Below are 17,217 nucleotides of genomic sequence, written 5' to 3'. Positions count from 1 at the left end.
TGGTAAAGATGTACCTTTGGTTTTCCAACAGCTTTAGCTGGGTCTGCAATACTTCCTTGACCTAGCTCATTACTTTCCTCAGAGGGAGGGTTCATGAACCAACAGGATTTGGGTTGTTTCACCTTTGCCAGCTTTCTCTGAATTCTGATTTCTGGCGCTGGCGTATGGATGGATTTGCTAGAAAAGGGGAACTTTGTTACAAGCAAAAGTGGAGAGTCTATATGAGGGTCTTTAGTATTCTGTGCATCCATTTCTCTTGAGTAGTTACATGTACCAACCTGTTTTACTCTTAATGGGAATTACTGAACATACACGAGAATCAAGCTACATGCAAACATTTGAAAATAACTGTGCAATATTGTTATCCAGTGCATACCTATTGGAATAAAAAAGTGAACTGTCTTTCTGTTTTCTTTCTTCTTTTATTAATTTTGCATAGCATTTTTTTTCACCTCTTTACACAGTGGCCCTGATTGCTTTCATACTCAGTGTTAAGAGCTTTCTTTTCTGCACAACCTCTCTTCTAGAACAGCCAGTATTTCTCTGCTTCACCAGTAGTTCTGATCAGGTTTTGATTTTAAATTCTCCAGTGTGATCTGGGAGAGATTTCACTTACATTTTGGTATCATTCAAGAGATTGAGACCACATCTGTGTCTTTCATTTCATCCCAAATCTTTGAAAATCATAGGGCAAGTTACTTGTGCTCAGGTTTCTTAGTCTTACATTAATTTGTGTGTGTTACCATTTTAGCAGCACCCATTTCTGTACACACTGAAGGAGTGTGAACTGTACACAAGACTGTACGGAGTGGGGTGGAGATTTTCTCCTTTTTTCTGGAGAAACTGAATGAAGTGTCTTCTAGTCATTAGTTTGAAAAAACCCCTCTTTTTAAAAATAATAATAGTAAAAATGAATGTGTGTGAAATACATCTACTTCTGCATTTGGACAATACCTATAATCTCAATCTCATTTCAGTATAATTCTGGAATCTGCATCCTCGTTGTTTCTATAGTTGATTATATTTTACAGGTTGGTAGGACTATCTTTATGCTTCCATCTCGTGGAACTCTGAAGGAAGCCATTGTGTGACAACAGTTTTGAAAGTTACTTGTTTCAACTTTTACTTGGTGTGACCTTTTTTTCCCCTCTCAAGTGTCAAGCTATTTGGAACAATGGGATCACCAATAGAAGTCTAACCCAGTACTACCCTTCCTTTGGCAGTCTTGCTAGCATTGTTGTATCAATCTATTCTCTTTAAAGGTGAAGAAACTTAAACAGTGTACAGGGGGTACCCACAGAAATAACTAAGATGGTATTATGCTGTGGTGTGAAAGGAGCAGGAGTACTGGAAATGCAGTTAGTGTTTTAGCGTAATTGTAAAGATAGGTGTAGTGCTTTTTTTCTGTCACTTTTGAAAATAGAATATAATACAAAACCCAGAATCATGAAAAGAATAATCACAAAAATAACTGTAGGTGAAAATAAATCAATTTAAAAAGAGATACAAAGGATAAGTAGAGAAAATACATGTGATAGAGAGCATTACAGAAGTTTACATGGCAGCTAGAGAGAAGTTTCCTATTATGTTTTACTGTAATATAGTGTAAAGAGAATGTCCAGTAAATTTAAGAAGGAAACTTAAACCTCATCAATGAAGTAGTTTTTTTAACTTAGTGTGTAACTCAGAGAACTTGCTGTTAGAAGATACTATTGAGACCAAAACAAAGCTATAAAAAAATAATAATTAAAAAACCAGTTTTCATTACCAAGCTAAGAGATCCCATTTCCAATTGCCAGCCTAAGACACAGTTTCTAAGAATGTTACTTGTTGTGCACAGCATAGATGTAGCCAGGAGCTGTTTCTTAAAGTCTTATCAATACTTGGCATAGTATCATTTTCCATTCTACAATGTTTTGCTCTACATATTTAATGCTATTGTTGGATTCAAGGTGAAAGACTACAGTGATTGTAGTGCCATGACAGGATGCATATGTTCATATCTACCTCTTTCCAGCAAGCCGTGAAGAATTCACACATGCTCCAGCATTGTGTGAGTGACAGATATGTCTGATTTTGAGCTGTGAAAAATGGAGAATTTCTTTGAAGGAATTTTTTGTTGTGGATTGGTTTTATGCAGCTTTTCATTTGTGCCATTGAGCCGTAAGAGAACTGCTGTCAGTCTTTGGTCCAGAGATTTGGCAGATGAAAACTGGCATGATTTGTTAGAAGCAAGTGGGTCTGTGACAATTCTCAGTACAAGATGTTCTTCATTTTCTTTTTCTTTTTTTTCATCTTGAAATTGTGCATAAAGGAAGTTTTTTGTTTTAAATATCTTTTATACAAAGTAGGTATAAAGTAGGACTTGTTTGATTGAAACAAGTATTTTTCTGTTTGCAAGCAGGTCAGTATTAATTCAGCATGTGCTTTATTTTGCTTGGAAAATGTGCGTTGTTTAATCCTTATTCCCCTTTACAAAATCAGATGTATTTTCACATTTTTAATAAAACAAAGACACTCCAACACCTGAAGTTCAGACATAGTTTTGCACTTGAAATTAACCCCCTTTAATTCAAACTGAAATAGAAACCAAACCCTTCTAGTGTGATTTTTTTTACTGTCTTAAGCAGTGTTTCATGCCTGTGATCAGAAACAATCAGTTGTATATTAAGTTGCCAACCTGCAATTGGATTTTTATTTATAATCCAGTGGTTCACTGGCTGAAAAATGAGAAGATATTTTACTATTAAATGGTGGATTGTGATTTTAAAGAATAAAATATTTCTTCCTTTTTTGTGTGCTTTTTAAAGAATCCGTAAGTTACCAAAAGCATTGAAGGACTGGCAAGCTTTTCAAGACCTAAAAAAGAAAATCGATGACTTCACAGAGAGCTGTTCTTTGCTTGAGATGATGGCAAACAAAGTATGTTCGGCATAATAATTTAGAGATAAGATTCACTTCAAAAACTCTTTTGAAGACTATATTGTATGACTATAAGATGCTTTCCATAATTTATTTTTATAGCTAAAAGCAGCTATATATATGGCAAAAATCTAGGTAGGCTTAGTTACAGTAAAGTAAAACAAAAGACTTCATAATGTGGTTAGAACTATTAATGCTTTCAGTGGAATGGAAATCAAGTCTCTTCTATTTGCTTAACAGATGCAGTGCAAAAGTATGTGATCATTCTACTCCTAAAAGTAACAGAATTTACAAAAATCTTCCCTAATTCCTATGGACTTTTCTAGGCAATGGTGTCACGACACTGGGAAAGAATTGCACAAGTAACTGGGCATCACTTTGATGTTGACTCTGAAAATTTCTCTTTGAAAAACATAATGGATGCCCCTTTATTAAAATATAAAGAAGATATTGAGGTACATGTACTTTGCTTTTAATGAATAACTTTTGAAATCCTGTTTCTAGTTGAAAAATGGAGTTTGGTAGCTGGTATTACCAGCGAGGGTTAGTTTATTTCCTTTTCATTCTGGAGAAGGGTTAAATAGATGATATTACAGTAATCCTTCCATAGAAGGAATTATATTGTTTTAAGAATAATGTGATTTTGTTATGCTTCTGCTTTAGGGTCTGCCTACTTATAATTTTTTTCTTCCTTTTATATATCCTCTTAGAGAGAAAAAATAGTTGATGTAAGTCTAATCCTGTTAAGGGCTCAAAATCCTTGGAACACAGTAGAAGTTGGGGATATAGGATCGAAGGAGAACAAGGTTCTTTTGTATTTCAGAAGTGTCTCTTCACAAGAGCACAGAGTAATGAGAAGGCTTATGTAATGTACGCAAGCTACGAAGCTATTGCCCCCTCTGTTTTGGGGACAGCAATTATGTAGCAAGTATATTAGCTTTATGTTCATCTTTTGCAAGAACAAAGTATAACTAAAAATAAATAAGGAAAAACCCAACAGTTTCTAATTTCAATTCAGTTGTCACTTGGCTTGATCTGTGGTCCTTCCAGATTAGTGACCTGATCTGTATTGTTCCACAAAGGAACACTGCTAAGACAAAAACATGAAATCCTCTGCTGTACCAGATTTCCAGACAAGAATTTAAGTCATGTGAAAGGTTCAGAGTTACAGCCTTACACTCAACGACTTTAAACCTGTGATGGAATCTGAATGTGAATTTGGGGTCCAATCTGTGTAGCTGCTCCCTTTGTCTCTGATGCAATAACCAATTTTATGATAGTCCTGTCCACACTGTGTTCAATGAGAAGCAGGCAGTCATGTTGTCCATGTACACTCTGTTTCTTAACTGTATTGGTTTTAACTGGTAATGCATATTTTCCTTAAATCTCTCAGTAGGTATGTTTGTCTTCAAATTTTAATACATACAAAGAGGCAAATTCTGCCTGCAGATTCACTGAGTCAGTGAATTTTCAAAAGCATAAGGTGCTAGTACTAGTGAAGATAAAATGTTTGTTAGAAGCAGTACTGTAATATAAGCTAGCTTGTAATACAGTAATTTTGAGGTGTTTCCATATATATTTTCATTAACTAGAACTTACACTCAAGATTGGATCTAGCCAATGAATTTTGGTTGTTTTCGTAAGGGTGCATTATATTAGCCTTAGAGGAATATCATTTACGTGTTTAATTTTACACAGGACATCTGCATCAGTGCTGTTAAAGAAAAGGATATCGAATCAAAACTGAAGCACGTCATCAGTGAATGGAATGCTCATGCTTTCAGTTTTGTCCAGTTCAAAACTCGAGGAGAACTCCTTTTGAAAGGATCAGATATATTGGAGAAAATAGCTTTGGTGGAAGACAGCCTCATGATATTGGGGTCGCTTATGAGCAACAGGTACAAAACTTAATGCATATGTTGTGTGAATGTAATCAAATGCAAAGGTAAACAGTGATCACATTAGGTTCTTTTTCCCTATAACTCACATTCATACAGGTATAATGCTCCATATAAGTCCACTATACAACAGTGGGTTCAGAAGTTGACCAATACTGCAGAGATAATTGAAAACTGGATTACCGTACAAAATCTCTGGATTTACCTTGAAGCTGTGTTTGTTGGTGGAGACATTGCAAAACAACTACCTCAGGTATGTTGCTTTATGATAACAATATGTTAATGGCAATATGTTGTATCAAAGTTTTAGTCCCATCACGGAGTTTACTTGCCAACGCACATAAGTTTTGTGGGCTGTGCATAGGCAGTTCAGAAAAAGCTTTGCCAGAGTGTGGTCTGTCTGGTTGAACTGCTTAGAACAGGAGCAGGATTGCCTGTAATTCAGGCTCAAGTGTTCCTGTCAGCTTGCAATATTAGTGATTCATATGATGGTACAGGGCTCGGGACTACTTAATGGTACAAAACTGCTTTATTGCTTTTGCTGTATATACAAACATCCCTTTCTCCTGGTGCGCACATGTTTATAGGCTCTACATTATATAATACTAGAATGACAGATTTTCTGTATGAATGCTGTACTTACTAGGACTCAAACATGATGAAGTCCCACAGAGAGATTCTGCAAGACTTGGGCAGCTGCCTATGTGCTAGTCTGTGTGGCTTATTGCAAACTCTTCAAAAGGCAATTATGACCTTCCATGATAGCAGCTGCAAAAAGGAGTATTCTGACCTCCTGCAGGAAAGCAATACCAGAATAAGTCATCCTCTCTGTTGTGTCTGCTGAGAGTCTTTCATAGTGCTGTAACTTAAGAAAATGTGATTATGTGATTATTGGGAAATTATTAAATTTGAATTTATTTCAGGCCACATCTTTTATAATTAAAGGCTTACTATTTTCAAAACTAACATTAATTTTTGTAGGTAAAATAAAGCTTTATTAACTGCAATTTAAGATAACAGTGTTTTTTTTTTACTTAGTGTGATCTGTTTATGTTGTGAATGCTTGTCAGAGAACCAATAAGCAGTTTTTGCAGATGAACAAATGCTGCAGCACAGCTGATAACTGTTAAAGCTACTTCTTGCAAGGGTGATACATGAACCAGTATTCTGGAAAAAAGCAAATGTGGTGACTGTCTTTAAAGAAGGAGGAGAAGGAACAGCTTGGTGGAGGAGTAATGATAGATGAGTGGGCTTAATTGCAATTCCTGGGTGAATACTGCAACAAATAACTGTCTGTAAGCATCTGGAAGTTAACAAGGAGATAAGTAACAGTCAGTGTGGATTTGTTAGGAGCAAAAATCTGTCAAACAAATCTAATTTATTTGTAGGGTGGACAACAAGCTTTGTGGATAGAAGAAAAACAGTAGTTGCTATAAATCTTAATAGGCTTTTGACATTGTCTCTCACAGTAGTATCAGAAAATGAGTTTTAGATTGCTGGTGTGCAAAAATGCAGGCAGAAGAGTGGAATGTGTGAACAGCAGTAACTGATAACTAGAGTATTGCTCTGGGTTTTGGCTGAAGAAACACATAGACAAATTTGAAAGAACATAGAGGATGGTGATAAGAATGAGGAACTATCCAGGAAGGATGATGCGGCAGAAAAGACTCAGCAAACTAGGCTTGCTTGGCTTGAAGGAGAAGAAAAATTGAAGAGGAGATGTGATATGTTTTATAAAATGTAAGGGCTGCTCTCAGCAGGAAGAAAGCAATGCGTTCTCTGTATCTATGAATGTGATGGGAAGTGACGGGTGTACACACAAGAAAGATTAAGCTTGGGTATTAAAACAAAGTCACCAGTAGCAAAGATCACCCAGAGGGGCTTCTAAATCTCCAGCACTAAGCATCTTTAAATAATGTTTTTCAGGAGTGGCATGGGTATGATCCTGTCTTGTGACAGGTAAATGGCTTTGGGTGGTCTCTTGAGATCACTTCTAGCTCTCAGATAATTTGTGACCCCATTACCATTTCATTTGTTTTGTGGGTGAAGAAAATGTGTTTAAAGTGAGGGTATGAAAATATTTATTTTCTGGCTCTCAGTATCTGAGAATTTGTCTCCGTTCACCTACCACATCTTGCAAATTCAGCAGCTTCAGACTATTTATAAGTGGATTTGTTTGTCAGGTATTGCCACTAATAACTTACTACTCATAACCTGTGTGGAACAGCCATTATGACATTGTGTGTTGCTATTAGGAACTGTCATTTCTGAGAAGGCTGCTGTCTTTTCTGATGTGTGTTGGAATCCTTTTATATAGATAATTTTGGTGCCCAATATGAAGTAAAAGACATTTCCAGAGCTATCCCATTGGACTCTTTCTCTTGTGATTTGAACTCTGGTCATTATAAGCACTGATCATTGTAAGCATGCCTATAAATATTTATACATCCGTCTTGCAAAGAAGACTTGATCAGCAAAGGAAATATTAAACTGTTACCTTGTCTCATGGAATTCTTTAATTTTTGGAATTTGACAAACATGAGGAAGAGCTAATGCATTTTTCATGTGCTCCAGGAAGCCAGAAGATTTCAGAACATTGATAAATCATGGCAGAGAATTATGCAGAGAGCCCATGAAACGTCAAACATTGTGCAGTGCTGTGTTGGAGATGAGACTTTGGCGCAGCTATTACCACATTTGCTGGAACAATTGGAAATCTGTCAGAAATCACTGACTGGGTATTTGGAAAAGAAACGGTTAATATTTCCAAGATTTTTTTTTGTATCTGACCCTGCACTTCTGGAAATCCTTGGTCAAGCATCTGATTCCCACACTATCCAGGTACAAGTAATAAAGCAATAATGTTCTTACAGTCAGTATTAAGAACTGAGGCCTGCGGAGGGTTTTGTTATTTAGTTGAGAGAATTTACTTCATTTATGAAAAGCTCTATATAATCTTCTAATACAGGATTTAAAGACAAAGTAAGAATGCCATATCAGATCAGTTTATGGAGCATTTTCCCCCCCCTCCCTGATTCTATTGTAGGCACATTTATTAAGTTTGTTTGACAATGTTAACCGAGTTGGATTTAATGAAAAAAACTACGACCAAATTTTACTGTTTGAATCTCAAGAAGGAGAAGAGGTCAATATTATTGAACCAGTTTTAGCTCAGGTAATGGAATATATTGCGGTTTTTCGTGACTTGATTTGAAGTAGATTTATGTCTTAGAGACCAACGGTATGGCATCATGTTCTTATTTGACAAGCTGAAAGAAAACTTTCCAATGTGAACAAGAAGAGCAAAGGCTAGAAAGGACAGGGCATTTGTGTCATTTTGTAATGATTACTTTACCTGTTTTTTCAGCAATAGTAATGTGAACTGTCAAATCCATCACATATCTCTAGAAGGGCAATAGAGCAGAAGGAGAGAGGAGTCTCTTAGAGATGAGAGAATAACAAAGAGGGAAATGGGAGTATGAAGAACTGGGGAAAAAAGTCACATAGTGGTTTTTCTCCTTGTGAATTATTCATGAACTGATTCTTTAAAGGTACTTTCTTATTTATTTCAGGGCAATGTGGAATTCTGGTTAGGTCAGCTGCTGGATGGGATTAGGAAAACAATCCACACCATCATTAGACAGGCATCAATGGCTATTAACGATTCAGGATTTAAACTGTATGACTTTCAGGCAATGTTTCCTGCACAAATAGGACTTCTGGGAATTCAAATGATCTGGACCAGAGATGCAGAGAATGCACTGAACAGTACCAAAACAGACAAAAAGGTAGTATTTAATGAATCTTTGGGGATTAATTAAAAGTATTGTTTGGAACAGTGCATTTTGTGAAAAGTTAGAAGTTATGTGCAGAAAAAAGCACAAAATACTAGTTAAGTAATCAGAATAACAAAAAAACCAGCAGGAAAACAGAATGATAAAAAATGTGTTAAGAGATCACACCTCTTCATCCCAGCATGTGATTTAGAATTGTTCCTAATCCTGTGATTTTCTGTATTGTTCTATCAGCAGAGTCATTTTGCGAAGGGACAATTTCTCAGTCAGAGATTATAGGGAATCTTTCTCCTATTACTTTCCCAAAATCAAATTTGGAAAGAAAGAAGAGCTCCCAAAATTTGGGGAAATAGCTGTGCTTAACGAGCACTGGTCTGCTCTAGCAGAACATGTTAGATTCTTCAGCTGATGTTTTTTTTTTTTTTAGGGAAAGAATAGAACCCGTTTGGGGAGATGCTTGTTTAATCTCAAACACGTAGAGAAAAGACACTGTTAACACCAAGGTGTTATTACTAACACTGAATCTGTGAAGGTGGAGGAGAGGATGTGAACTAAAGAGTTACAAATTACCATTAATCAAGAATGCGCAATGAGATTGGACTAAGAACTAACAACACTATTCTACCATAAAAATTAATGTAGTTAGGGAAACAGTGCCATGCTGTACTTTGATACTGAATGAAAACAAAGAAGCTACACTATAGGGAAGACCAATTAGTTCTACATTTTCTGCATTGTACAAAGTTTAAAAGGGCACACACCTGCTTTTAGTCCATGCCAGTTTATATGCTAGCTAGACACAAAGATTATTTTGCATTAACTGGAAAACAACTGCGTGTGTGTATCTGGGGGGCAGGGAGGTTGTTTAGTTCTCTGTTAGTTTTTCAGTGGTTTTTAGCATTCTTTTCTCAGCAAACAGTGTGAATTTTAGGCTTTGCATATATTTTCAGAAAGCTAGTGTGATTGTTTTTTAACAATTTTGAACAGGAGTATATATGAGCTGCTCTTTCTGAAACCTCAGAGCTTTATAAATTGTTTCGTGTACCAGGAACATCACTGACAGTGGCTGATGTTGCTTAGATAAGTCAGTATTGTACAGTCAGTATTGTATTTTGTGGAATTTTGTAACAGAATCTAGTGTCAGAAAAGATATTATTATTTTAGCATTAACATCTAAAATTACACTATATTTCCCCTCTCTTCTGGTTAGAAAATGTGATAGGTCTCCAGGTTTCTGTTCCCTGTAAAGAATAGGTACTACTTGGGCTGATGTGCAGTACTCAAAACCAGATACTGATGGTTCTGAAAATATTCAGGGATGCAATAAGCTGAAGATGTAATATATAGTAGAAGGAGCAATAGTTGTGGAATAAAATCTTATGACATGACCTGTTCACCCAGATATAATGTTATTGTACTCTGTTAGGCTAAGAATGCATGCATGGAGGGCAGCCTGCAAATACAAATTCAGGATTCCAAGCCTAAAAAATATAAAGAAGATCATAGATATCATAGGCCCATATATTTCCAGCTGTTTTTTATTTTTTATTGTAAACATTGGAAGAACAAGTGATGTTTTTATTAATATGGCTGTTCTTGCTATGTGGAAAAGGTAATGCACACAACAAATCAGAAGTTTTTGGACCTATTAAATGATTTGATTGACATGACAACACACAATCTGACAAGAATGGAGCGCACAAAATATGAAACTTTAATCACCATTCATGTGCACCAGAAGGATATCTTTGATGATTTGGTAAGCTTTTGAAAGCCTCTAAGCAACTTCTGTATGGAAGATTTTGCACATGTGAAAAAATAATTATAAACAAATCTTACAATCTATTCTCTTTGAGTAGCTCTGACATTAGTGCTGTGATACAGCATATCAGATTTAGTCTGATTTCTTACAGATGCCCTGCAGAGATAAGGGTGAATTATATGTTCACAGATTCAGGCTTTAGTTCTTAAAATGGTTGTTGATGTCTGTCATGCACAAATTCACTGTAAGTGAAAGAGCTTAACTTGTAAAATTAACCTATTCTCTCAAATTGAAAAATTAATACACTAATTGAAATGCAAATGGAAAAAAAGAAAGCTCCTTTAGTATGACTATGAACCATGTGATTTCTAGCCCAGCCTGTGTGTTGATTTAAGGTAATAGTTATTCAAAGGTTAAAATGGTGAGGCTCCATATATCTGAAAAGGCTAGCAACAGCAACCACAACAGATATTTTAATATTTTTTATAATTGAATTGCACCAGACTTCCTTAAGAGAAGTATATTGAAAAGATGAATCTATGAAGTAAATTACTTTCAAAAAGCTTGCATGATGCAAAGGTCAGTAATTCAATACTGCGTTGTTTGATTTCTGCGTATGTTAGAAAGATAAAAATTAAGTGGGTGTGTAAAGAAAGGTAGAAAACCATAAAGAATATACTGAAAATTAGAAAGAAAACTATCAGCTTCTAAGATAGTTATGGGATTTTTTCCTCTGTTATTTTAAATTTATTTCCATAGTGATTTTTTAATTGGAAATTGAATTATCAGTTACTTTAATGTCATATTATAATAAAATTAAATCACAGAAAATTGGTTAAATTTAAAGGGTTTGTATGTGAAATAAAAAATCAGGGGTGACTTCAAAATTGGGTTTTTATGTAACATTATCCTTTTCAAAACATTCTTTTCCCTGCTAAACATTCTTTTGTAATTGAAAGTAGAGGAAAGTAGCTGAGAATCCAAAACCTTCTCTTCACCTTACACCATGTCTGAAAGGCTGATAACCAGGACTACATAGTCCATAAAATGCCAGAGGTTTTGAAATCAAGTGTCAAAAATAATGAACCAAGATCTATTAATCTGCCACAGATCTAAATATGTGTGTGGCAACTTCATACTTGAAAAATACATCCTAAATAAACACATAGACATGTATACAATATAGCGAAGCGTGGTCCACGATTTAGTGTTTCTGTGAGTAGTGGCACCAGATACCATGCAATGTAACCAATACTGTTACTTATTATTTTAGCAAGTTTTCCATCACTGTTCTTCAATATCTCTGTTAGACACAATTCATAATCTCTGTACACAATGCAGAGGAAAATCAGGGTGACCAAAAGGCTCAGAGCATGCAATAGGCAGGTTTGAAAAGATAATTCGTGATATCTTAAATCCTGACAGATTCTGTGCTCATCCTTCCAGCTCTTGAATTTATGCATAATAGATTTTTTTTTCTTCTGTATGGAGTTTAAGATGATTTTTTAATACTGTTTCATTTCTCTTTTAATAATTTTTCTTTTCCATTATAGGTCCATATGAATATTAAGTCTCCATCTGATTTTGAATGGCAAAAGCAGTCTCGATTTTATTTTCTCGAAGACTTGGATAAATGCATTATCCAAATCACTGATGTAGAGTTCACCTACTGCAATGAATACTTAGGGTGTACGGACAGGCTTGTCATAACTCCTTTAACTGACAGGTAGTTATAAACAGAATGCAGGGCGTACTACTGGAGCTAAGACTTAATTCCTTTGATTTAATTTCTCTAATTTCCACGAGTCGGAATTCCTTGCTTGCACTATAATGCTGCAATATCGCTGATGAACAGCAGAGGCCAGTGCCTATATATTCAGCTTGTTGAAAGCAGACATCCCTGGGAAGGGTCTTGAATACTCTTTGGGCCTTTGCTTTAGCTGTATGTGCTGTGGTAGGCATTGAAAAATTTACTTGTGCTGAAGATAAATATACCTGAATGCCATACAGCCTTCACCAGCCTTAACAGAGTGGATCTGAAAAACAATACACTGCTGCTTTCAATAAGCTAGTAGTTGCGTGAGAATTTGGGATTACAGGAAATGATTTACCATAAAGGAAAAACAGTAACTCAGGACATAGCATTGAATAACTAGTGCCAATATGGTTTAAAACAAAGTCTATGGAGAATCACAGGACTACAAACACAGAAAAAGCTCTGAGAGCAAAATACAAGAACTTTTTATTGCTGGAGTATTATTTATACAGCACAGTATGATCTCTTAGATGCATAGTTTCCTAAAGTACTTGGTAGTGCTTCAGCTAGGCAAGAGGCAGATGTATTTGATATGCCAGAGCTTGTTCTTTTAAGTGTGAATAGGAATGTCAAAATAATGTGCATCTTCAGTAATTTGTTGTGTGAAGAATGACTGCAGGGTGTTGAATTACTGTTGCAATTGTCTTTGCACTCTGTGTACTAGATTTTATTCACTAATGAAATTTCAGATTTTTGCCAATTTCTGAACCAAAATTATGCCCAGTGAGCTCTTTAAGAGAGCTAAAACCCTATGCTTGGGTACGTGGCTTTTAATGTGTAACATAGCTGCCAAGTTCTATATTATGTACCCTACTGTTCTTATGCTAGATAGATACCTGTTTGCAGCAGTAAACATACAGTTGATTAGTAGGTATGACAGCACTACCAGACAGACAGTATTTTTGCCTACTTGGAGAGACAGTATCAAAACAATTCTGTAATCCAAAATTTGTCCACAGAATTAAAATGCAGCTTAACTTGGTTATGGATTGGTTCAAGGTGTTATGTCACATGAGATTGAAAACTAGCACAGGATGACATGATTGAAGAAAATGAGCCTTTTGAATGAATTTAAGCCATAATAATATTAACAAAAAAGAATAGAGGTATCTGTCTTTGGACAAATCTAGAAGAGCCAAACAAAGCTGCAGGGGTTGATGGCTGTCCACACTCATATACTAAAAGATTGTTTGAAGTACAGACGTTTTCTAGTGTTGTCATGGGAAACTTACGTACCTAAGCTATGTTGCATAGGAACAGATTTTATCTCCCTTATAGGATTTTTCTATTTCAATAGTTTTATTATTACTATATGGACTTGTATGACCTTCTGATAAATTTCAGGTTATGATGTCTCTGCTTTCCATTAATCAACTTGGAGTCAAGTGCTGTTTGGCTAATGATTTTGTGTTCAGAAAGATTCCTGAAGCACATGATAAATATGCACTGGTGATAGTACATTATATTAAGATAAAAGGTGTGAAACTGAGTGCTCCTAAACATCATGTCAGACACACACCATGTCATGACAGATACAAAAAATGAAATGGAAGTTCTATTTAGGACTTATACTATGTATACGCTTTGTCCTTACTTCATTTTCAGTAGCAGAATTGTTAGGAGTGATATTTTTTCCTATATTAACTGACTGACTGATAACTGATTACTGAGTAGTAAATGATAAAGCATTATTGCTACTATTAGATTAGAATGAGTATTATGTTATTTTCTAGGAAGTGATAGTAGCTGGTATCATTTGGGTTTCTTCAGTGCGCATTTTCTCTCCCCAGGTATATAATAAAGCTATTGACTTTAAAAATTGGATTTTTTTAGTGTTAAAATGGGTTTACTGAGATTTTGGAGCGTTGTACGTTAGACCCAACAGTCTTTCTACACTCTTCAGTAGTCTCCATGCCATCTGAGAATGCTGAGACTTAAACCTGAGGATGTAAATCCAGGATGGAGGCTGAAGCAGAAGATGATTCTAGGATTCATGATCCTTCCTCTTCTTCCACCATTGCTCATTAAAATCTTCCTTCTTGGTCATTCTCCTGGAAGTGAAAGACCTCATGTGGCTGGCAGCACTGCTCTGGTTTGGCATGCTGCTAGGGAAATGGCAAGAATAGGAGCTGCTTCCAGTCCCTCTGCCTTCCCACTGCCCGATCAGAGAGCCCATCTTGTGTGCTCTCGGAGAGGGTAGGAGGACAGGAAAAAAAGCAAAAACCCTGTGGGTCTGAGTGCTGCAGAATGAGGCTGAGTTGTTGGGGGAGGGCATATGATTAGTGTGAGAAAATCACAATAGTGCAGTGTTTTGGTATTCCGCATTTATAATTGGCCTATGCATTTCCTGGGCTGTTGCAGTCATTGCTGTGCTGGGTGCCTGCTTTTTGGCAGGTGGAGCAAATGTGGTACCTGGTAACAGCTTCAGTGTGCAAACAGGGTGACTGAGGACTTACCACATGGAATTATAGCCATTTCTGCCCCCTTCCTCAGCTCTGTGGTTACGTTGTACATGTGGATACAACTGCTGTGGTTACATTAATGGACTTCAAGTGATTAATAGTAGGAAAAGCTTAATAGAACTGTTCTGTCTGTAGGTGTTACATCACTCTGGCACAGGCCCTGGGCATGAGTATGGGTGGTGCACCAGCAGGACCTGCAGGGACAGGGAAAACAGAAACAACTAAAGACATGGGCAAATGTCTGGGAAAGTATGTTGTTGTGTTCAATTGTTCAGACCAAATGGACTACAGAGGACTCGGCCGTATCTATAAAGGTAAGAAATAATCTGGTTTGTTCATTTCAGAGTTATAAGGTTTTATCTCCTTTTTAGTGAGTTAGCAGCGATTAGTAGGGTATTTTCTTCTCTGTTTCTTCTTATTTCCAGATGCTCTTCAACTTTTCCTGATACTTGATTATTTCTCCTTTTTTTTTTTTAATTTTTAATTTTTATTTTTATTTTATCTTCTGCCTGCTTTCCAGTCTTTTTTAAAATTCTTGGAAGGTGTTTCCTATCTATGTCTTTTTTTCCTTTTCACTTTCAGTCCTTCCTACTGATTTTATTATGCCTCTATCCCACCATCCCAAGCACAGAGGATATTTAGCCCTCCCTTGCCATTTTTGTGTCAACCAAGACAAGCAAATATGAAACTGAGTAATGTTGTTCAAGGCAGGGAAACGTGCAAATTGGTGCAGTGTCTTATTTTGAATTTTAGAACTTTTTTGACACCAGAAAAATGAGATAGTGGTATAACTCTGATAACTTTTCATGATAAGCAGAGTCCATTTTGCTGTATGATTCTTGTATTGTGTGAGGACCAGGTCTGTAGGATGATGGTACTGATTTGCGTGGGAGTGTTGTCACATTTCTTAGACATGAAGATCTCTGTAGTCCTGGCCTTTATTTTCTGCTTTTACTCAATTTCTCTATTTGATTACCCAAATATGTTCTGTGTGGGGACAGAAATTAATGCACAGTATGACAGTGCACAATAAAATTACACTGTCTCTAAGATGTTTTGCAGCTGACAGTTTTCTTGCTGTGCCTTTGCTTGTGTGTGGGTGTATGCATGTGTGTGTATTTTCTTTCCCTTTTCTTTTAAAAACCACCAGAGTGAAATAATTTTGCAAGAACTGAATTTATTCAAAGCCGTGGGACATTGGCCGTGCCTGAGAGTCCGGTTTCCTAACTCCATGCAGCAGGTGGCATTACAGAACAAATGATTAATTTATTTTTTTTCCCAAGGAATCATTGTTGGGTTAGAACTGAACCTCACCATTCTGTAGAGAACATCATTCCCAAACCCTTCAATATACAGATAGTAAGTGTAAGAGACAATATTATATGGAAAAAAGTTTCTTAGTTAAACAATATCCATCATTAGGGTTTTTCCTTGTTGCATCCCAAAGAGTAGATGTTGATATTTGTTTTATTTTTTGTTTGTTTGAGGCCAGGATGACCACCACACAAGCAATGGCAAGGACTTCACTGACCAGGGCACAATCCCACAGTGCCTGAGCAGGGCAGGTTGGTGACAGCTTGTTCTGTCAGCTGTCCAGTGACCATCAGACAAGGTAAAATGATAAGCTGAGCCCAGGGTCTATCCAGGGACCTCAGCCAGAAACAGCAGGAGTCAGGGCTGAAGGTAAGACTATGGATAGTTCTGGGGTCCTCCAGGAAGTTCAGTCAGCAAGTCAGGATAACAGGAGACAGAACTGTACCCAGCCTTACACACAACATAGCTAAGAGCTGCCTGCACTGAAATGGAGCTTCTGGACCAGAGAACAGAAGGTATGGGTAGAATCCCCAGGTAAGACTGGACAGGGCAGTTAAGGCTAACTGCTGCATCCAGGGCCCTGATATTCCTTAGTTAAAGGACTTGCTGCCACGCTGGTGAAGTCAAGGAACATTCTTCATTTGTTTTTCAAGACAGTAGGATTGAGTTTTCCCATATTTTAAATTTGGTACGTCTCTGTAGAATTACTTTAGTATTTACATAATAGCTTCATTATGGTATTGTGGTGTTTTTATATATTCCATTTGCTTTTAGATTTTGTAATAAAGTACATGTGAATTTTTATTCTTTGCAAATTATTTTCTTTTGGAGTATGCTTTTCCTTATGATATCACAGAAATTAGTTAGAAGCTGTTTAGGAAAAAGATTACTCTACATATGGAATTGAACTGAATTTCGCGGGAGATCTGCAGTATTGCCCCGGCTGAATCCAATCTTAAGGAGCCATTTTTGGCTGTATTACGACTGGTTTTAACCTGGTGTGATGCCACTAATTTTGTTGAAGAGTTCTTCTCAAATTACATGGGTAAAAAGACCAATCAGTGCAACAGTGTTAAAAGAAGTGGTTGATGAGCATGAAAAAGGTAAAAAAAAAAAGAAGAATGTAAGGATTACTTTTATAGTTTTTTCTTATTTTGCTATTTGCAAAAACTGACAAGTATTGATTTGGCTATTATATATATGATATATGATATATAGCATATGATATATAGCATATAATATATAATAT

At 36.3% G+C, this 17,217-nt stretch overlaps 1 protein-coding gene across 1 annotated transcript in view; it reads left to right on the top strand.

Annotated features, from left to right (window-relative positions):
- Positions 1–17,217, top strand: part of LOC104411748 (dynein heavy chain 5, axonemal-like) — a gene marked incomplete at its 3' end in the record, with an annotated part of 119,776 nt that overhangs the window by 39,799 nt on the left and 62,760 nt on the right. Inside the window, exons 32-41 of the mRNA XM_010022239.1 lie at positions 2,811–2,922; positions 3,249–3,377; positions 4,621–4,820; positions 4,920–5,073; positions 7,395–7,661; positions 7,867–7,995; positions 8,393–8,608; positions 10,227–10,373; positions 11,930–12,102; positions 14,790–14,968. Coding sequence (XP_010020541.1) covers positions 2,811–2,922; positions 3,249–3,377; positions 4,621–4,820; positions 4,920–5,073; positions 7,395–7,661; positions 7,867–7,995; positions 8,393–8,608; positions 10,227–10,373; positions 11,930–12,102; positions 14,790–14,968 — 1,706 coding nt within the window. The remainder of the gene's footprint in view (positions 1–2,810; positions 2,923–3,248; positions 3,378–4,620; positions 4,821–4,919; positions 5,074–7,394; positions 7,662–7,866; positions 7,996–8,392; positions 8,609–10,226; positions 10,374–11,929; positions 12,103–14,789; positions 14,969–17,217) is intronic.

The sequence above is a fragment of the Nestor notabilis genome, unplaced genomic scaffold (assembly GCF_000696875.1).
Source record: "Nestor notabilis isolate BGI_N333 unplaced genomic scaffold, ASM69687v1 scaffold7659, whole genome shotgun sequence".
Taxonomy (NCBI): domain Eukaryota; kingdom Metazoa; phylum Chordata; class Aves; order Psittaciformes; family Psittacidae; genus Nestor; species Nestor notabilis.
This window is presented reverse-complemented; position numbering and strand designations above follow the sequence as displayed.